This window comes from Theropithecus gelada, chromosome 14, assembly GCF_003255815.1.
Source record: "Theropithecus gelada isolate Dixy chromosome 14, Tgel_1.0, whole genome shotgun sequence".
Taxonomy (NCBI): Eukaryota; Metazoa; Chordata; class Mammalia; order Primates; family Cercopithecidae; genus Theropithecus; species Theropithecus gelada.
This window is the reverse complement of record NC_037682.1, coordinates 75,987,591-76,010,915: the sequence shown is the minus strand read 5'-3', so window position 1 is coordinate 76,010,915 and position 23,325 is coordinate 75,987,591. Positions and strand designations below refer to the sequence as shown.

Below are 23,325 nucleotides of genomic sequence, written 5' to 3'. Positions count from 1 at the left end.
AGCCAATCCTAATTTCTACTTTTAAACATAAGTATTTGCAGACTGTGGTACCTAAACTATTATTAATAACAAATTACTTATGACCCAACAATCTGATGTGACAGCGCAGCTGTGAACCATACAGGAAAGCAAACTGTTATAAAGATCCAGGTACAAATCGGGCGTTAGAGTTCGGGCTGCTGTATTGTTAGGGGCAGTGAAAATAATTGAGAAGTTCAGAGAAAGTGATCATCAACCTCCAGGGCTATTAAAGGGATCAATTACCTTTTAAATATACAGAGCATAAGTGAGTCTTTAGAAGGCGCCTATGCAGTACCTTTTGTGAGACTGAAAGCTATCGATTGTTACTTCCTTTGTTCAACCCTCTTGTAGAGAATTCACATTACCTGAAAGTGCTATCGTGTGAACTGACTGATTCTAAGTGAGTGGGTGACGAATATTATTTGTATGAATTCTCACAAACAGGAGCAACATTTTCTGAGGTTGTGCATCCTTGTGAGCTCAAGTGTCTAAGAGTGATAATCAAGATAATAATAATGGCTCCCTTTTGGTGAGCTCTGAGTGAGTGCCATGGACTGAGCTAAGTGCTTTATGCACATTCTTCCTATTTCTCACAGTCATCCTTAGGCTGATATTACTATTCCCACTTTCCAGATGAGGATGTTAAGAAATAGCAGAAGGTCATGCAAGGTAGAATTTGGAAGAGCCAGATCTAAACCTAGTTCGATTTGCTTGTACTTAACATGGTGCTCATAATAATTTAGATCTGTGCCTAATTTTGCAATTTATAATTTTTCTGGTATACAGAAAAAACTTTTTAAATATTATTTTAGGTCTATAAATGAGAAAACTAAGATTTGAAAGAGTTAAGTAAGTGTGGTGCAAATCGGCATCTACTCCAGCTTCCCTAGTGGAAATTCTTGAGTGCTCAATTCAATGGTGCTTGGAATTAGGGGGGCGAATAGGTTCTTACAAATCACCTAGATCAATCCCTCCCGTAGATGTCTCTATGTCATATTTTAAGGCCCATATAACATCGTAATCAAGTGACTAATACTTTTCTGCTTAAAGTTCAGTATAAGAGAAGTCAGCCTCTTTCTTAATCATTTTTATAATGTCATTTCACATGTTGAGCCACATAGTTCACAACCTGATCCTAATTCTCTTTTATCCCCTAATTACTTTTAGGGCTTCCCAAAATCCCACCCTTCAGAGTTATTAGCCCAGCCCTGGAACTCAATCCTCTTATACTTTTCCAAATCGTTGGCCCAATAAACAGTGTATTATTTGTAAAGAGGAGCATGAGGCACCCTTTTAAAGTTACAATCCTTTTTCCTCCAATTATGTCTGGCAATATATTAGATACTTAGGCATCTGAGCCCTTCACATCCCAGCTGCTATAATTAATGCAGTTTGGTTCTATATTCTGCAAATACAGGGCATGCGGTTGGATGCCCCCCTCCCATTAGGGCAACCAAAGAAGACCATAGCAGGATAACCTTTGGAGAATCTGAAAGGTCTCCAGATTTAGCCATATTAGTCTATATGATGAAGAAATTTATGCTCAAAATCATATACATATATGACCCAAATCCATCTTTTTTGTAATTTTAGATGCCCCCTTTTAGTTCTGGCTCAGGAAAAGAGAATAAAAGGTACTGATCACTTTCGTTTTTCACAGTTCCTTTCACTTTCTATGACAGTGCTTCAGTAATACATTCTTGCATTCAGGAAAGTAATGAGGAAACAAAGACACAGGAGATTTGGTCCTGATCCTCCAGGATCTAATATTCTAGAGAAGAAGAGAGCATTGTGAATGAATAAAGATAGTACAATGAAGTGAGGTCCCTGCCTGAGACAGCCTGAAGGCTTTGAGAGCCCTTTGGTAGGGAGTTAGAAAACTCAATAAAGTGTAAATCACTCTCATTGTTATCTCTAAGAGAAGAGAGACATATTCCTTTGACCTTGTCGCTTCAGATGCTACACAGATGAAGACTATTTACAATCACAGTCATTATTATCACTGTCTTAAACATTTATTATCTCTGATACAGGGCCGGGACTATAGTGAGGTGAGCGAGGTATTCATATTGGGTGCAAAATTTAAGGGAACACCAAGAAACAGCAATTAAGACAAAAATACTTTAATGAAATATTTTAGAAAATAAAATTAATGCAAAAGAATTTATAATGAACAAAATATCAAACTTTTAAAGATAGAATCAGTCTGGTATTAGTCTCAGGTACTATGAAATTACAGAGGCCCAAGATTTTGTCTGTTGGCTTTGGAAGGTATAGTCTAGTTGAGGTGATGTGAAAGAGATGTGAAAATAAACAAGGTGCCTGTTTTATTTTCACTGTACTGATTGCAAACATGAGATCAGATCTCACTTCCAATAAGGAGATGTGGTGGGAGATTGGTAGTTGATTGACAACTAATGTCATATGGGAATCATCAAAGAAATTCAATAGCATGAGCTCTCATAACCCAGTTGAAAGAATGAACCCAGACAGTTATTCTAGACTCACGGTACCTCTAGACATTTTTAGCAACAAAATTTGATAGAGCTTCACTCCAGTGCTCTATAATTAGTGGACACAGCTACAGCTACCTTCTGCATTTTTGCATCCTTTCCTTATTCTGTTAACTGATAATTTCTTCTCCTTTATTCACATTATTCACCTTCCATAGGAGAATCCAAATGGTCTAGGCCTTTTCCTTTTTTCTTTCTTTTTTTTCTTTTTGAGTCCCACCATACAGATCATGCTTGCAAGGTGAGGGGCCCAATCCTGATCCAATGGTCTAAACTGCTTTGGTTAGGGAGGATACTGAATTTGGTAGTGGCAAGTTGTCCAAATGGGAAGGAACAGTTACAGGCAAGGTAGTTTTCCTAAGAATAAGGTATAGATGAAGCACCTCCCTCCAACATACACCAGTATTGTGGATTAGCAATTTAAAATGACAAGGAAATAGAACAAATAGCAAGTGCTAATGGAGTTCAGAGAAAAGGGAGATCACCAAGGGCCAGGGTATGCTAATTATATGCTATAAGAACCTGCAATTATAAATCCATAGATATGCAAATAAATGCTGATGGCTCAGCAGATGAGCAACAAAGTCATTATCTATGGCTCTTTATAAATGGACAGCAAGATAAATGATTTGTTTATAAATTCACTTAGAGATTGTACCAGTATCTTTGAATGCTTTTGCCTCCTTCTGGGGGCATCCACAGTTAGACCTCTTGGATTGGATTTCCATATTCACTACCTTCTGACCTAGGCCATTCTGGCAGTTCCAAGCAGGCCCTTTCAATTATGACTAGCTGATTCATGCTGCCAAAAGTCATTTCCCCTTGGCACTTCCTTAACCAACTGAACGGGAAGTGATAGTGGCATCTGTTCTGCCACCCAGATCCGTGATGGTTTATAAAATGGCATTTCTTGTTTGTCTGATGGGGAGAGGTCACACAGAATATAACTGCGGGGAAAGACTAAGAATGCTGACTCCCAGTATTAGGCCTTCTGCAACTCAGGGCTGAGAAGTCTGTGAGGAGCCCACTGTGCCCATTGGAGTGACTCTCACAGGAACTGTAGGCAGGCATTGCAGTGGCTAAACTCAAACACACAAGAAACCTATCCCTTTGAGGGCAGATGAGCCATGTACACATGCTTTAATTAAGTACTTAAAGCCAGTCAGTTCATGATGATGTTGGGATTCTGGTTCTTCTGGTATAACCTGTGAGAATTTATAATGGCCTAAAAAATTTAGAGTAACTTATGGCTCCCTTGAAAGAACCAGAAGGTTTTTTTAAAATTTCCCTCAGCAAAGAATGGTAAAAAAAAAAAAAAAAAAAAAATTCATTCAAAGAAACATTTACCAAATACCTACTATGTGCCATTTCTGTGTTCAGATTATAGCCTGTGTTGTACTTTCTGTATACCACACTGTGTTCTAGTACATAATATACATACTGTATGATAGAATATATGACAGAATCCTAGCACTGTAATAACGTCATTAGATAGAAATCTTCAAACGTGAACCCCATTTTTATGCCACTTGAAAGGAGTTTTTCACTGATATTTTTAATGTTGTTGTTTGATTGCAAGAGAACTTTGTCAATATTGCAAGAAGACTTTGTCAAATTTTCAAGTGGTTTGTTATGTTTTGGTATCTTTTCATCTACCCATCTTCTGAGATATTAAGTGTTCTCATAATCAACAAAAGAAACTGGATTTGATATCTCTATTCTTTAGCCAGTGAATGTACAAAATAACAAGTAAATAAATAGGGAAGAAATAGAAAGTGAAACAAAGGTAAAATATACCTGCAATATCAGTAACTGTTTCTCTGTGTTGATAAGACTTTGAAAAGTGAAGAATTAAGCTTAGCAAGTATCGGTCCACTATAAAACCATCCTGAAGGTGACTGAAAGCAAAAAAAATAAGAGCCTTCTTCTAAAATCCAAGGTATTAAAGCCTGTTCCAAACACCAAATCTACTAAATATGTGAATCAAATGATAATATTATATTCATAAAATGGTTCTGAAAAGATTCAAATAAAAGTTTCAAGAGTTCAACCCTGGACAAAATACAAGACCTCATTTTCATTGGCTTGAATTTATTATAATTTTCAGAAAGTAAAATATTTTCTCTTTATTCAGTTGAATACAATGTAACCAGGAATTTCTAAAAGATCTCCGTTAGCCAGGCTTTGATTGTGAAAATTTGACTCAAAATATGGTGCTACTGAGGTAAAAGGACTAGGAGAAAATTGGAAACACATTTTCTTAGTCTGCAGAGAGTCAACATCAGACTGAGAAAATAGGATCAGCTCTCCCAGGCAGAAACAACGTTACTGAGATGACATTATCATGAGACTGTTTTATGATCTAAAAGAAGTCACTGAATCCTTTCTTCTAAGTTTCTGTGCTGGCAGTTTAGATCAGCTGCCGTTTTATGTATAATAATATTTTCAAATTAAGATGCAGAGATTTCTCCAAATAGACATAGGCCCAATTTATATGGAAAGAAAATAGCATTGTTTACATTTCCTATGTATACCGAAGATATTAGATGGACTCCAAACATAATTAAATACATTAACATTTGTAGTAAACCTTATTTATACTTATTTCTTTGTATTAGATGTGCAGTCTTAAATTTTGTAGGAGTATATCTGTTAAGATTAGGTCTCATTTATATAAGAAAAAAAATGATCCTCGCTTGAACAATGCAGTTTATCTTTATCCACAGAGAAGAAATTCAAAGGTAGCTAGTCCATAGTTAGTATAGTGCCACTCCATATCATCAGTGACACAAGTGCTGTCTTTATATTCCTTTATGTGTATTTTTTGGCTTTATCCTCAAGTTTGCTTCATGGTCTTAGATGACCAGTGAAGCTCCACCCATCATGTCTGGGTTCCAGGTGAGTAAAGGGAGGAAATGTGAGAGAACAAAATTTCAAGAATTCCAGCTAAATGAGCTTCCTTATAAGCAGCTATTCCAATTCACCAAACACTTCAGAGCACTCAAATCACATAGGACTGAACATTTTCATGGGGCCATATTTACCCACAAAAAAGTCTGAGGAATAAAGTCTTTATTATAAGAAAAGTTACAAGTGGAAAAATTGGGTTTCTTCTAATAACAAATCAAGAAAAATGGTGTTGTTTTTACTTTTGCATATGGTGAAATGCTACTGTTTGCACACATGTTCCTTGTATATACTAACCATGCATATCTTTCTCTTCCTCTTGTATCACCAGGCCTCCGGAACCTGTTTACAGCACTGTGAACAAACTATGTGATAAGCCTGCTTCTCCCAGGCACTATTCCCCTGTTGAGTGTGACAAAAGCTTCCTTCTCTCAGCTCCCTATTCCCACTACCACCTAGGCCTGCTCCCTGACTCTGAGATGACCAGGTACTGCATGCGCTTCCTCACTTCATCTTCTCGAACTGCATGTGCTTCCACAAGAATCAATGGGTAGAATCTGCCTCTGCTCACTTCTCTTGCACTAAACACCTTCCCCAAGTTGGAGAGATGTTCTGCTGTTCCCTTGGTGCAATGGGAGAAATTAAGAACCTTGCCTTTTTGTTTTGTTTTGTTCCCTGGAGTGATCACAGAGCACTTAGACATGATCACATGATGCTCCACATATTCCTGGTTCCTATACATTTTAATAAGGTATTAATTATACTTTTCTAGAACAATTAATTTTAGAATTTAACAACATTTCATTCATACAGAAGGATGAAAGATAACATTTGTTGAATATTTTTAAATAATATTTAATAAGTGCTTACTCTGCTCCAGGCATAACGTGGCCTAAGAAATATGTACTATTATCACCATTTAATATTTTAACTAAAATATTAGATTAATATCACCATTTAACTGAGTCCTTAAGGTATTAAGCAACTTATCAAAAACTACAGAATTACTTGGTTCCATCTTACCACACAGAACATAAAATTAATGTTTATATTATGTTATCATGCTAGGTGTGTATATATATATATATATTCTTGTATTTACTGCTCCCGGCCTATTTAAAGAAATAGACGTTCAGAGTGGTTAAAGGCATTGCCCTCAGTATGATCTTGCCAATAAATGTGGAGTCCAAATTTGACCTTAGAATGTTTTGAGTCTTTCAACAACTTTGTAAAGAAATTAGTCTAAGTCTGAAAGTTGAACACAATTCTGTGTTAGTGTTCCAAAGCATATATATGAAAATAACAAAAAAGACCTCATCTTTTCATAGTAGCCTGAGTTGGAGAGAGAGGAAAGCAAGAAAAATAGAATTCAGTGTTCCACAAGGTAGTTCCAATTCAGTCTAAACAGAGATCCCAATTGTAACGTTTCTACACAAAATGGGGTGTCTATATAATGTTTTCAGTCAGGAATATCTTCATAATATTGTTAGGACTGAGAAAATACAGACTTTAGAATGATTCAGAGTGAAGATGGATATATCAAGAGGGTCTGCTAAGAACATCATCTTTATTTTTTGATATTTTGAAAGAATAAGTTTAGAAGCCAATTACTGTTCTATCTAGGAGAGTTGAATCACAAGTTTTAAATTACATCTAACATTTCCAGAAATAAATGAGAAAACACATTTTTCACTATGTAAATCAGCTAGGGCATTTTTATTAAGTTGCAATAATTAAAGTCTAATAATATTTCAGAATACTCTATAAATATTAAATCCACCTACATTTTTAACAAATCATTAAAACTATTTCTTGATACAATGAACTCTGCCATTTTAAAGCTAAAAGGTCAAAGTCACCATAGCCCTAAGGAAGTGAGAAGAGCCACATACTTGTAATGACTTGCTAGTAATTGTGTACCTATAGTCAGCTACAGAAGGGTAGCTCAGATTTATTGAGCTCTTCTGTGCCAGGCATTTTGTTAAATACTTCTTATGAATTATGTATTTGAATACTCATAATAACTTTATGAGGTAGATGTTATAATTATCTTTGTTTTGCAAATGAGGAATTGAGACTTGATAAGTTACCTGACTTGCCCAAGATCATCCACTAGTAAGTGACAGAGCTGGGATTCCAACCCAGATGATGACTGACCTGGCAGACCATAAGCCATTTTTGCTCACTGGAAAAAAATTTCCACCCATTTCTCTTTTTCTATCCTTTCTCTATCATTACCCTGACTTCTCATATACCTTCCCTTCTTCTGGCTCTGTGTCAGTAAATATTTTTTTTTTCTTTTTATCCTGTGTTCCTTTTTTATTAATGTAAAAGTTACATTGGTTTCCTTCCACTCCACTGGGGATTTTGAAGCATCCCTTCTGAAAAATTCACCAGTAAGTAGCCGATAAGAGTTTACCTCTATGTGAACCTACCAGATATGATTCTTTTCAGCTTGCTTTCTGTCATCCGTATCATGAATACAATAGAGTTATTTATTTTTCAAATAAAAACATTATAATACAATGTTGAATTTTTTTTTTTTCAAATGACGCACCCTGTCTAATTCTGATATGCACCAGGCCCCAACCCCCATCCATCATTCCCCTTTTTGAGAATTCTATTTTCAATTTATTCTATTTTGGTCCCCTTCCTTCGCCTTTTTTCTTTTTCCATTATCTTATTCTTTATCTTATCTTTGTAGAAAAACAGTCATAAAAACACAAAAACACACCGACAGCTATTTTAATGGCCTTGTCACTACCAGTGCATTGATACCAAAAATCTTAATTTCACCCCACTTTTCCCCTCCTCCATACTTCCTCAGCTTAGTAAATGGCACATACATCTACCATATTGTTTAGGCCAAAAACTTGAGAGTCATCCTTACTACCTTGTTTTCCCTCACATCCACCATTCAATTCATCTTCAAGTCCTGTTGATTCTACCTCCAAAATATCTCAGATTTATTCACTTTGCTTTACTACTATTTCCACCACTTTAATCCAAGACCCCATCATCTCCCACCTATAGTAGATTCTTAATTGTTCTTACCATTTCCACTGTTGACCTCCAGGCTTATTCTCAATGCAACCAAAGTGATCTGTAAAAAATACAGATCAGATCTCCTTTTGCATTAGGATGCAATGCGAAGTCATTAACATAGCATCCGGGCTCTGCATGACCTAGCCCCTGCCTGCCTTTTGGATATCTCATTTCACTTTGCCAACCACACTATTCATGTTGGCCTTCTTTTTATTCACAAAATGCACTACATCTCTTCTAGTTTCAAGCGTTTCACATACGCTTTTCCCTGGAATTGAAAAGCTCTTTTTACACTTTGCCTCATTAACTTCTGGTCATCTTAGATCCAAGCTTAAATTGCACGTCTTCAGAGAAGCTCTCTGAAACAGAAAATCAGGCCCCCTATTATATATTTTCTTTCTATTTTTCATAAGACTCAAGCAATTTATAATTGTACATTTATTTATGTGATTTTCAAACTAAATGCCTGTATCACCCTCTACACTGTAAGCTCAATGAGTAGAATTGTGTTTATTTTGTGCACTGCTATATTCCTAACACTTAGTACAGTATCTGGCTAGCAGGAGCTCAGGATTATTGGATGAATACATAAACATAGAAATAAAATCTGCAAACAAGCAAACTGATACCTGTTTGAGAACAAGTCGTAGTTCAAGCTGTGCTTTACCTAGTTCTTAGTAGGTACATAAAACTACTCCATGAATGAATGAATTCATGCATAGAAACAAATAATAACTAGAACTCACTTTGTGTTGTACTTTCACCACAAACTATGTCTATGGTGATTGTCTACATTATAAATCCATTAGGCACCCGTCAATTCTTCATGAAGACTCCGTAATTCATTTCAGATATTATTTATTTTTCTAAAGGGAAATACCTCTCCAAGCCACTGTATCTTGAAATGTAGCCAATAATTCAGGGGCAAAGTAAAAATATTCTGGTTCTGTTTTTGACACCATTACCCGTGTGCTGTTCTCTGTGTTCTTGAATAACATATAGACCCTCAGAAGTAGATGAGAACTTAGAATTAGATAGACAAACCCTTATCTAACTCTAGTAATGTTGTAGAACCCAATCTACTGTTTCACAGGTCTATGTCTTACTACCACTCATGGTTAAATAAAAATATTCTAGGATCTTTTGCCCTAAAAAAGATATTATAAAAATGTATATATTAATTTATTTAGCTAACACTTATCAAGAATCAACAACAATGTGCAAGATGCTACTATAATAGGACAACCTTTTACAAAGGTGCAAGCTGAAGAAGACAGCCAAAAATGTTGAAGAAATGCCTGATTTTTAGGATGCAGTAGTTAATGATGTATATTTTGTTCAGAGCTTTTGAAAAATTCCTGAAGTCTATTCCAGAAACATGCACATATTGATACAGCAATTACGGCTTCAGATTAGAATATGCACTAGCTCTGGGAAAGTTAGCATGTGAAACCATCCTTACATTTACATTAGTTTAATTCCTAATCCACATTTAGAAGAATAAAGGTGAGTCAGCAAAAGCAACCTGAGTCCGTTTTCTGTATTTTCTGAGCTTCAGTGGGAATACCCAAGATCTCAGTTTAATAGCAAACATTCAGGGATGAATTAATTGTACACACAATTTACTTCTGTAAGACCATTTAAAAGGAAACAGAGAAGTTGTTAGTTTTTCTTAGGAAAGCACTTTAAATTACTTGGCACAGTGCCTATGGCTGCAGATTATGTTTGGAGGAATTGACTTTTTAATGCTTGCAGAAACAAGAAATGTGCAGAGCCTGAAATCAAACTAAAATTTGAAAAATAAATGGGATTTCTGTGGGACTCTTGCTTATCTAGTACATCTCTTTTTCTTTGAAAAAAAAAAAAGTAATTTTTGATGTTGTAATTGGTTTTTCTACTTAGGGAGAATAAGTTATTCAGCTTTTGATATTTCTAGGGCAAGGAGAATAGTATTCTTGGCTGCTTTTTCAATATTTATGGCATATGTTTATTTGTCCTTTTACATAGACGGTCCTAATTATTGCTATTTTGCAGTTGATAACAGAGGCTGAGATAAACCAGATGAAGGCTAATTAAAATATACTGGCAGGTTTTGGATGGGAAATGAACTGTGAAGCACTATATCATCATGAAACATCTTCACTCACTGAAGGGTATCTATTCATGGGACTTCAGCTAGGTACCGGGCATCATCCTTAATGTTAGGGATTCAAAGGTGAAAAAAAATGGTCTCTCCCCTTAAGTATCTCACAGACATATAAATGCAGAATTACTTACTATGTGATATATATCTGCTAAAAGGCCTCAGTTTCTCAAATGCACCTAATCTCTAGGTAGCTGTTAAAATAACAAATTTAGAGAAATTAAATGTAACAGAGTTTATCTGAGCAAAGAACAATGCATGAATCAGGCACTCACAACCAGAAGAGGTTTAGAGAGCTCCACTGAGCAGTTTGAGAAGCAACCTTTTATAGCCTGTACACAGAAGCAAAGTAGAGAAATCACCTGATGGGCTACAGCTATGCATCTGCTTTATTTGGGCATGGGGTGATGAGTTGGCTGCCTGAAACTGGCTGAAACCCGGCTGCTTGTGACTCTCTGAAACTCTACTGTGTATAACACTTCTAAGTTAGGTTTCAGATTGTTATGTGGAAACTCAGAGTGTGGAGACAGCCTTAACCTAAGGGCGTCCTGCTTACTTAATTGAGCATAACTAAAATCAAATTATTACAAGTGATAGTGTTGGAAGCAAATATGACCTTCAACTGTCCCTTCTGCAGAGGCATTAACATACACAAAGAAATGGCCCCATCCACTCCTAGCCATCAATTTCTAATCATTTATAAGAAGCATTACCTATAGAAAATGCACATTCATCTTCCCATAGGTCCATCTGCAAGTCTAACGTCTAACTATTCTCTGCTGGGCTCAGAGAATCCACATTTATAATTTACCACCTTTGTAGAAATCATAATGTTGGCAGCCTCAAGCCATTCTGAGTTTGGGGATGCAGAGCGAGATCTTTATTTTGTAAGACCTCAATCATATGCCAGAGTTATGGTGAGCCCCTGAATAATATCTCAGGCTGAGGTGAGAATGATTTTTTATTTTTATTAAAGAACTGTTATAAAAGACTGTTTCCATTCATAGCTTAATAGTGAGTCCAGTGAATTGTGAAGGGAAATGAATGGTAGGGTTGGCAGTATGGGGGAAGGGCTATGCAAGCCTGCCTGTATTTTTATAGAGATCTACATATTTTACAACATGCCATTTTGTTTTCATCAAGGCTTCAAAATTTACTTCTCAGAGAAGAGAAAATAAACCTTCCATTATAACCCTTTAATTCAGTTCTGTAGACTATCAGCACATATAAAGTTATAGGATCCCTTAAATGGGTTTTTAAAGTCAGCAGGTATGTGTGTTCCAAATTGAATACTAAAACTTATCTTTGGCAAGCTTTCTTTCCTTGCAGAGTGGCAGAAAATTTACTGGGCCTTTAATGTTTTAACTGTTTCAAAGTCTGTAAATACAAAATCAAATATAAATTCCAAAACTAACCTGTAATAGAAGCGCATGTAAGTCTCTAAAGGTAAACATAGGAGGAATTACCTAACTCTGCCCTTGTTTTTCTGGGCATTATCATGAAGACGCTGAGTTTATCAGTAGAATTAAGGAAGAAACGTGTTCCAAGTAAAAGAAATAGGAAAAAGTTAAGTATCGTGGTATATAAAAGCACACAATGCCTTCTGGGACTACCAGACTACCTGTGTGGCTGAGGGCTATTGGGTGGGTGATAAGGTTGGAGAAAAAGGCAGCTATGTATCATAGAAAACCTTACTTACCAAGCTGAGGATTTTGTACTTTATCCTATAGGCAGTGGGGAGCTGTTGAAGGTTTTAAAGCTGAGCAAAGAGACAATCTGCTTTGCATTTTTAAAAAGATCACTCTGCCACCTGTGTCGGAAAAGTTTGAATGCAGGGAAACTAGTTAGTATTATATTATAGAGCAGGGTAAATAATGAAGAACTGAACTGACACTATCGAGATAGGGAGGTACAAATGGATTCAGAATTATTTATTAAATAGAACAGGTGGTACTTGGTGACTGACTCGGGGAAGAATTTTCTAGCTTGGGATATTCACTGCAGGGTGATTATTTGCTCCTGTTTGACAGAATGAGCATTCTTGTCCACAGTAAATACACTTAAACATAAAACTCTTTAGAAAACAATGGGAGGGAAGGGAGGCAAAATATATCAGGTCCCTTGTTTGAGGTAGTGGAAATGTGAGGTCACAGAGGAGCTAAGGATTGTGCCCAAACTATCTAGGTCTGAAGCCTCCCATTTGGCCATACTAATCACGTGCATTTTAGCTAAACATGTTACCACCCTCAGAGCCTCAATTCCCTCATCAGAAAGTGAGAAGAATAATTGTATCTGTGCTGTTTCCCTCATAGGATTGTTGTGATGATCAAGGGAAATTGAGCAAATGAATTTTCATCTAGGCACTAGCCACATTAGTCATTATTAATTGTTCCCATATGTGTATTCTATTTTAAAGCCTTGAATTCATGTATATTTATTTCTATTGCTATCACAAATCAGGTAGAAAATGTTTATCAGCTCAGGCAAATCCCCTGAGGTCATAAGGAAGCTGTTTGGGCTGAGACCTTCTATCATTCTTAACAGCCATCCTTCTTGTCATCATAATCAATGTCACATATTTTTCCTTTTATTATTACATTTATAGGCTCCCTGTAAAAGGCGGCATGTGTCTAATCCCATATGTGATTGTGTACTTATATGAGATATTTTTCTTTTTTATCTACTCGTGTAGTGGTATTTTTGCCTTACATGTTTCTTCTCAGGAATGTGGACAAAATAACAGCCACTTTATGGTGCACAGATTAGTAGCCAGGCATTTTACATAGGTACTTTATTGTTTCTAATAATCTCAATAATTTTGCAAAGTGTGTGTTTTGATCTAACAATTGGAGGAATCTGGGCTGTACCCAAGGCATTCTCACATCCAAGCTCATCTTCTCACGGAGCCTTAATCACGTTCACTCTGTACACTGTAGCTTCTCACTCTGTGCCCCACTTCCCACATCCACTCTGCCACAAATCTGTAGACTCTGAAAGGAAATTTGAGCCTTGTTCACATGATTCAATCTGGGAAACAGCACCATTAGAAACAGAAAGAAGATGCTTACAAACCATTGACCTTCTTATGCCCTTAAAAAGCTGATATAATCTTAAAGAATGCTTTATTTCACTTTTAATTAAAACCAAGAGAGTCAGCCCTCTGGGAATGACTCACAAGGCGTAGCCCCTTTCTAAGTTTATGTAGTAGCTTATTTTTCAAAGGCTGTCACTGCCTTTTTGAAGTAGGTGATCACTAAACCCAATATGAATTAAGGAAAATAAGAAGAATTAAATTGACTCCCAGAGTGACAGAGGCCACTCTTGCTGCATTTGGTTTTATAGCCTATTTCCTCTGCAATGCAATCTATGAAAGGGTTTACACGGAAAGAAATACCCCTTGATTTTAAATTAATGCATTATCTCAATAGACAGTTTCTTAAATTTACAGCATTCACTGTTGTCCCTCACTGTTTTTTGGTACTAGGGGGCAAATGTTCTTTCATTAAGAATTCAAGAATTGTTTTAAAAGCACAGTTAAAATTTTGTAGTTTAAAGGACAACAGAAAACAGGGAACTTACCCTGTTTTAAAAGCTCTTATTTACTCTGCACAACAACCCAGGCAGGTAGAGTCAGGAGGCTTCACGAGGGTTAAATACCTTGAGATGACAGAGCTGGGAAGTGAAACCAGATTGGTGATGTTCAAATAACTCTGTGATAAAACAATCCAAATTTAATTGATCAGCTTTAAAAAAATTAAAAGTGAAATAATATCTCTATCTGAGATGATGTAAATATTTTCTATTAGTTTTAGTATGTCTGTTTGTGTTTTGGGAGCAATCTTTGTATTTACTTTAGTAACCATCAAATTGTTGGGTGGCAATAAGAAAACAGAATAAGCACAACTTCAAAAGCATTCCTTTGTAAAGGAAACTACCTATGAGAAAATGCTATGCAAAAATCACCATAGTCAACAAATTGTAGGACTCAAAATCGAGACAGTGATGTTAAACCATAACACCCATTGCACAGAAATTAATTAAAACCACTGATGTGTATTGAGTGCCTTTAGGTGCTACGCGCTATTTCAGAAGTTTTATATGTACAAATTCATTTTAACCTATAACAACTTATGGGGTAGCTATGATCATCCCAATTTTATATAAATATTACAGTACATGGTTTGAGAAACAAATGGAAACAATGAGATGAGATAGTTGGAAATGAGGTCATCAGAACTTACACTTAGAATATTAATTTTATTAGAGCAGAAGTTTTGTTTTATTTATTGTTTTATTCCACGTGCCAAAAATGGTACCTGGCATGTAGTACTAATAGTGACAATGACAATACAGATGATGATGATGATGGCAACTATGAGGATAATGATTACAACAATCACTATTTATCGTCTTGTTGCCTACTCAGCAGCACTTTATACAAGTTAACTCATTAATCTCCATAGGAACCCAGGGAGGTATGTATCATTGTTATCCCATTTTACAGGTGATGAAACAGTTAACTAACCTTTCTAAGGTCACATGGGTAGAATCTGAACCTAACTAGGCTGGTGCTAGAATCTGTGTTTTTAAATGTGCTTAATAAATATTCAGTGAATATTACAGTAGTAATTCTTCAAGTATTGAATTATGCTTCAGAGAAGAGTATACCCCATTGAACAATAGTCAAATCTCTTTAGTAGATAGGTGATATATCAACAGGTGACTGATTGATATGATATGAAGATAGATAGAGAGATAGATAGATAGACAGGCAATGAATATATAGTTAAGAAACTAGACTCTAGACACAAAATATTAGGGTTTGAATTTTGCCACCACAACTTTCTAGCTATGTAAACTTGAGCAAGGGACTTTTCTATAAGGTAGCAATTATTGTAGTATCAATCTCACGGAGTACCTATAAGGATTTCAAGAGGTTTTATATAAAGTGCTGAAAGCAGTACCTGATAAATATGAAGAGTTCCATAAATGTTAGCTATCATTATATTTGTATATGTGAGATGATGTATTATGACCACCCAGATAGATACCTCACCTCAGATAGATACCTGAGGTGAGAATGAATTTTTTTCAAAGGACTGTTATAAAAGACTGTTTCCATTCATAGCTTAATAGCAAGTCCACTGAATTGTGAAGGGAGATGAATGGTAGGGTTGGCCATATGGGGGAAGGGCTGTGCAAACCTGCCTTTATTTATATAAATATCTAAATATTTTAGAATGCAGAATTTTATTTTAATTAAGAGATTAAAATCTGCCTCTCAGAGAAGAGAAAATAAACCGTCCGTATCAACCCTTTAATTTGGTTCTGTAGACCCCCAGCTCATATGAGGTTTAAAGGATCTCTGGAAGAGGAGTTTTAAAGTCAGTAGGTATGTGTGTTCCAAACTGAATACTAAAACTTAAGATAACTCTATTCCAGACAAAATGAATACCTTAGAGGGTAAAGAGGAATTTTATGGCTTGCGTTTAAAAGGAGAGGGTATACTGGGCCACTGCTAAGCAGCCAAAGCCTTTGTCCAAATTTTACAAAGGCTCCCCTTCTTCTGGCTGGAGGACACACTGTGCCAGGGCCTGTGGCATGGCGAACAGCATTCAGACTAGATTTCAGTCCTAGCTCATCCCTGTGACCAGGTGTTCTTTTGAGCAACCTACCTAACAGAATAAATTGACACAAATGAAGATGGATATCAGGATACGAAATGAGAATTTTATTTCTCTGTGTTATTTAGATCTCCTTCAAATTCATCTAATTCATGCTCTGTTTTCTTTCCTATGCCCCTGGCATAACTGCAAAGATATTATTCCATCAACCTTATGGGAAAAAAATAACTAGATGTTAATGTAAGTTCAGAGATGGATGGGTACAAAGATTGGACTAAACAATTTAGTCCGACCTCTATATTTTCCAGATGAGGAAACTGTCACTCAGACCCCAAATAGGCATTAAATTCGTATTATAAGGTTAGCACTTCTGAGGATATGTAATCCAGATGTGGCTGACCCCTGTTCTTAGAAGATTTAGGGACCACTGGACCTAGAGAATTTCTTTTGTGGATATAGTCAACAGCCACCTGTAATGTGAAAAAAGAAAATAAAGAAAATAAAAGGTCTAGAAATTTATTATGGATAGCGTATTTCAAATACATATGAATTTTAATCAGCTTCTGCCTTATTTATTTTGGATCCAGACTGATTTTTTTTCCATAGCTATATATAGATTTGTATTTATTGAATGCTGGGTATTCAGAGACTCTGCATGGGAAACCTGAAGGACAGACAGTAGCCTGGTTTTCCTTTCTATCTGACCACTTACTTGGTAAGTTCTTACTATTCTCACTACCAGTGGAATAGTACAGAGCCTATGGTACCTGTAGACCCTAAGCTACACTTGACATGAGGAAAGCAGCTATGAAATATAAAATAGAGCCTCTACCAGATTTCTACAATTATAATTGCAAGAGTTCTGTGATTATTCTTTCCCTCCTTACAGGGCCTGTTGGTGAATCATGAGATGTCCTAGACAACCATTTCCACACTTTTACAATACAACGCTTTCCTTATTGTTTTCCTATAGAAATCTCCTCACTTACAAGAACTTCCTTACTCTTCTCACCTATGTCACTGTCCCAATTGCTTTGAGTGATGTTATGTCGGATATATATCTCCTTTCCCACTCTTGTCCACACTGGAGCTCCATGTTGAGGCTAGACTTCTAGGAACTGGGCAGTGTCTGGCAGAGGCAAGATGAGAAGCCTTCAATTTCTTTTACAAAGACTTTTTTTTTTAACCTTGACTTTTCCACTTTGGGTTGTGACTTCACAGAGGGGAGTCTCATGTTACAGCACTGAGATCCCTACTCTGCCTTTTGACAGTTGCCATGTGGGACCCATGGTCAGCTGGGGCCTCTTCCCTCAGGCAGGGACTTTATTTCACTTTCTATCTTCCACAGCAGCTCTGTTCCTGTGCTGGCCAGGTTCCCTGCCCTGGTTTTCATACTGGAACCTTTTCCTCTGGGATTCTTGTGACCCATAAAAACAGCCTCTAATTCAGGCACTTTTCCCAGCAGAGAAACAAAAAAGAGAGACATGGACTTTTTTGTTGTTGTTGAGCAGCATTAACAGTTTCAGGAGCAACAAATCTTTCTCAGAAGATGATCTACCTTTTAAAACCCTGAAGTTAAAGAATTAACGCAGGAAGAATGGGGATGGCAACTGTAGGAAATCAGGATAGGTGTGAGTGAATGCCTTGGCCACCGAGGCCTCAGGCAGCTGCCAGTGTCCAACAGGTCAAGAGCACCTATGAACCTCTGATCAAAGACCTTCTGCTGTAAATCATAGCTCCACAATGCTAGTTGTCTCCCCTGAGTTCTCACCTATACATATACTGTTGGTTTCTTCTTTCCATCCTCTGTAAAAGGCACCCTAATGTATCTCATGTTCTTGCTGTAGCCCACAGTGAGACCTCTTCCATGGAATGCCATGGAGTCCTCTCTCTTTCCCTAGGTCAACAAGTAGAAATTCACACGTCCTCAAGACCCAAGTTCTTTCTAACAACACATCTGCTTTCTCACATTATTACTGTCTTTAGACCCTACCTTTCTGCTTGGTAGGTTCAAAATCAGCTACTACGGGGACTTGCAAACAATCTTTAATTCTTCTTCATGCACTTTCATCCCGTAATGCCTAGGGGACTAATGAACTTCAGGAACAGCCAAAATTGAATTATAGATTTTCCTCTAGTAATAACTGTGTAACTCTAATAATAACTATGATAGCAGAGTATCTTTATTATTATTATTATTATTATTATACTTTAAGTTCTAGGGTACATGTGCACAACATGCAGGTTTGTTACATATGTATACTTGTGCCATGTTGCTGTGCTGCACCCATCATCTCGTCAGCATCCATCAACTCGTCATTTACATCAGGTATAACTCCCAATGCAATCCCTCCCCCCTCCCCCCTCCCCCCTCCCCATGATAGGCCCCAGTGTGTGATGTTCCCCTTCCCGAGTCCAAGTGATCTCATTGTTCAGTTCCCACCTATGAGTGAGAACATGCGGTGTTTGGTTTTCTGTTCTTGTGATAGTTTGCTAAGAATGATGGTTTCCAGCTGCATCCATGTCCCTATGAAGTACACAAACTCATCCTTTTTTATGGCTGCATAGTATTCCATGGTGTATATGTGCCACATTTTCTTAATCCAGTCTGTCACTGATGGACATTTGGGTTGATTCCAAGTCTTTGCTATTGTGAATAGTGCTGCAATAAATATATGTGTGCATGTGTCTTTATAGCAGCATGATTTATAAACCTTTGGGTATATACCCAGTAATGAAATGGCTGTGTCAAATGGTATTTCTAGTTCTAGATCCTTGAGGAATCGCCACACTGTCTTCCACAATGGTTGAACTAGTTTACATTCCCACCAACAGTGTAAAAGTGTTCCTATTTCTCCACATCCTCTCCAGCACCTGGAGACTTTTTAATGATCACCATTCTAACTGGTGTGAGATGGTATCTCATTGTGGTTTTGATTTGCATTTCTCTGATGGCGAGTGGTGATGAGCATTTTTCATGTGTCTGTTGGCTGCATAAATGTCTTCTTTTGAGAAGTGTCTCTTCATATCCTTCACCCACTTTTTGATGGGGTTGTTTGTTTTTTTTCCTGAAAATTTGTTTAAGTTCTTTGTAGATTCTGGATATTAGCTCTTTGTCAGATGAGTAGATTGCAAAAATTTTCTCCCATTATGTAAGTTGCCTGTTCACTCTGATGATAGTTTCTTTTGCTGTGCAGAAGCTCTTTAGTTTAATTAGATCCCATTTGTCAATTTTGGCTTTTGTTGCCATTGTTTTTGGTGTTTTAGACATGAAGTCTTCGCCCATGCCTATGTCCTGAATGGTATTACTTAGGTTTTCTTCTAGGGTTTTTATGGTTTTAGGTCTAACATTTAAGTCTCTAATCCATCTTGAATTAATTTTCGTATAAGGAGTAAGGAAAAGATCCAGTTTCAGCTTTCTACTTATGGCTAGCCAATTTTCCCAGCACCATTTTTTAAATAGGGAATCCTTTCCCCATTTCTTGTTTTTGTCAGGTTTGTCAAAGATCAGATGGTTGTAGACATGTGGTATTATTTCTGAGGGCTTTGTTCTGTTCCATTGGTCTATATGTCTGTTTTGGTACCAGTACCGTGCTGTTTTGGTTACTGTAGCCTTGTAGCATAGTTTGAAGTCAGGTAGCATGATGACTCCAGCTTTGTTCTTTTGGTTTAGGATTGTCTTGGCAATGCAGGCTCTTTTTTGGTTCCATATGAACTTTAAAGTAGTGTTTTCCAATTCTGTGAAGAAAGTCATTGGTAGCTTGATGGGGATGGCATTGAATCTATAAATTACCTTGGGCAGTATGGCCTTTTTCACGATATTGATTCTTCCTATCCATGAGCATGGAATGTTCTTCCATTTGTTTGTGTCCTCTTTTATTTCATTGAGCAGTGGTTTGTAGTTCTCCTTGAAGAGGTCCTTCACATCCATTGTAAGTTGGATTCCTAGATATTTTATTCTCTTTGAAGCTATTGTGAATGGAAGTTCACTCATGATTTGGCTCTCTGTTTGTCTGTTATTGGTGTATAAGAATGCTTGTGATTTTTGCACATTGATTTTGTATCCTGAGACTTTGCTGAAGTTGCTTATCAGCTTAAGGAGATTTTGGGCTGAGACGATGGGGGTTTTCTAAATATACAATAATGTCATCTGCAAACAGGGACGATTTGACTTCCTCTTTTCCTAATGGAATACCCTTTATTTATTTCTCCTGCCTGATTGCCCTAGCCAGAATTTCCAACACTATGTTGAATAGGAGTGGTGAGAGAGGGCATCCCTGTCTTGTGTCGGTTTTCAAAGGTAATGCTTCCAGTTGTTGCCTATTCAGTATGATATTGGCTGTGGGTTTGTCATAAATAGCTCTTATTATTTTGAGATACGTTCTATAAATACCAAATTTATTGAGAGTTTTTAGCATGAAGCACTGTTGAATTTTGTCAAAGGCCTTTTCTGCATCTATTGAGATAATCATGTGGTTTTTGTCTTTGGTTCTGAAAACAGAGTATCTTTCTGTCATCTGTTTAGAGGTAGGAACCATGTTGTATGTTATCATGTGACACATGAGCACATAGTAGACATTCAGTGGAATGACAAGTGGTGGGTATTCACCTATGACTGTGATTTATAGTCTTGGAACTCAGAGGAAGAGTTCCCATTTAGTGGAAGCTCTTCTTCAGGCTCAAGGATATGTGTGGAAGAACTGGCAGAGAGAAGTCCTTCCAGCAGGATCAGATTTCATCCTTGTTCTCTTGGGGGAAGGTGATGCACATAGTTTCCCCTGGGATTTTTTGATTTCAGAGTTAGGCCACAGAAACTGATTTTCATCAACCCATCTATTATGTACTATAATAGTGTCTGCTTTTTGTTAAAGTCTTTTTCATGTGTACTAAACATGTATCAATACCAGATGCTCTGGAGAAGTTTCATCATATGCAGATGCCTCTATCATATCTTAGAGAGGTTAGGTCATTGTAATGTACACGACTAGACTTTCAAAAGTGGAATCAAGGTACATAAAAAGCAAAATTCTCAGTAACTCTGATTGACCCTGTAAAAGGTAATAAAACAAAAATCAATTGAGCAAACTTAGAAGATTGAAAAGAAACAAATTAAGACCTACAAAAGGACTTTATTTTCAACACCAGTCACTCTGAGAGTTTGTTTGGCATGCTAAGCAAATGTCAGTGGTTGGCAAGGTGAGGGTAATTGTCATTGCCTTTCTCTGAAGTTCCTTCTACCAATGATAAATAAAAAGAAAGGGAAAGAAAAACAGATTGCAAATAAGCCTAAAGCTAATAGTGCATCCTCAGGGCCCTTAGTATTATTAAATCATATAATGCTTGACCAGAAATAATAAGAAAACTTTGTACCCAAACACTTAAAAAATTGAGAAAATAACTCCAGTAAAATCAAGAGACTTACCCAAGATCACACAGTCACACCAGTAGTCTGTGACAGATATAGTAGCTGGGTCAGAGACTTCAGGTGGTAGTGCTTTTTCTCATATACCAGCCTGTAATTTCAGCTAAACACAGTCTGCCAAAATGTTTCACGTTAAGAAAGATGGCCTACCATAAAGCAAGACTGGAAGGAAATAAAACTTACCTCAGGGTAACAGTGTTTACCTCAGGGAAGTATAACTGGGATGGGGAAAGAAATTATCCTTTATACAATTTGAAATTGTTTTGTCTATAAGCATGTTTAAATTTTGTTATTAAAAACTCAATTTAGGCTGGGTACGGTGGCTCAGGTCTGTAATCCCAGCACTTTGGGAGGCCGAGGTGGACAGATCACTTGAGGCCAGGAGTCTAAGACCAGCCTGGCCAACATAATGAAACCCCACCTCTACTAAAAATACAAAAATTAGCCAGGCGCAGTGTCATGATCCTGGAATTCCAGCTACTCAGGAGGTTGGGACAGGAGAGTCGCTTGAACCTGAGAGGCGGAGGTTCCAGTGAGCCAAGATCACACCACTGCACTCCAGCCTGGGTGACAGAGCGAGATTTTTGTCTCAAAAAAAAAAAAAAAAAATTTAAAAATCTCCCATTAGGCTCACAATTTCAATCATAAGTATGCACTCAAGAGAAATGAAAACATGCATCCACACAAAGCTTGTATACAAAGGTTCATAGCAGCATTGTTCATAATAGCCAAAATACGGAAACAACCCAAATGCCCATCAGCTGATTAATGGATAAATAGTATGTGGTATGTCTTTATAATTGAATGGAATGTTATTTAACCAGAAAAAAGAATGAATTACTGATACATGTTACACATGGATAAACCATGAAAAGATTATGCCAAGTAAAAGAAGCCAATTGCAAAGAGTCACACCTTGCATGATTCCTTTTCTGTGAAATGTCAACAATAGGCAAATAAATCTGTAGAGTCAGAAAACAGATTAGTGATTGCCTAGGGCTAGAGGGAGAGGTGATGGGAATTAAGAGATGCTGGGATTTCTTTGGGAGATTATGCAAATGTTTTAAAAGTTGACTGTAATGATGGTAACAAATATATTAAATTCTGTAAATATACTGTAAATTATGTAAATATACTAAAAACCACTGAACAGTGCACTTTAAGTAGGTGACTTTACTGTAGGTAAATTATATCTCAATAAAGCTTACTTAAAATTCTTCCTTAAAAGTTAAATAATTTATATAGCAATAGTGACATTAATACTATGTCCTTATAGCATCCAATATTCAGATAAAAATAATAAAAAATAATTTTAAAAAGTTTTAATCTGTCTATGAAAGATTATTCAAATAAATTATTCAGAAGATTCGGAGGTTTTCAGATTTTTACATTTTTAACATGGTTATAGTTCTCATTTACTAACTACTTTTTGTTTGGTGTTCTGCAAAAATAATCACTAATCCTAACAACAAATCTATACAGTAGGTATTTTTATTTCTATTTCACTGATAAAAATGATACCTAGCAGAGCTGAGATTTCAACCTAGCTTTGTTTGCTTTTACTGTACTACAATCATCATTCCATTACATAAAAATAATCCTTAATACTCTCCTTCCCAGACAGAATAGTTGTCTACACTATATCCTCTT

At 36.6% G+C, this 23,325-nt stretch overlaps 1 protein-coding gene across 11 annotated transcripts in view; it reads left to right on the top strand.

Annotated features, from left to right (window-relative positions):
* The window catches only part of DLG2 (discs large MAGUK scaffold protein 2), a 2,171,029-nt gene that overhangs the window by 1,678,065 nt on the left and 469,639 nt on the right, over positions 1 to 23,325 (top strand). For 10 of the 11 annotated variants that reach the window (XM_025355445.1, XM_025355443.1, XM_025355446.1 and 7 more), the window contains one exon: positions 5,773 to 5,928. The exons of the other annotated variant lie outside the window; for it this stretch is intronic. In XM_025355445.1, the coding sequence (XP_025211230.1) occupies positions 5,773 to 5,928 (156 nt within the window). The remainder of the gene's footprint in view (positions 1 to 5,772; positions 5,929 to 23,325) is intronic. 11 annotated transcript variants of the gene reach the window in all.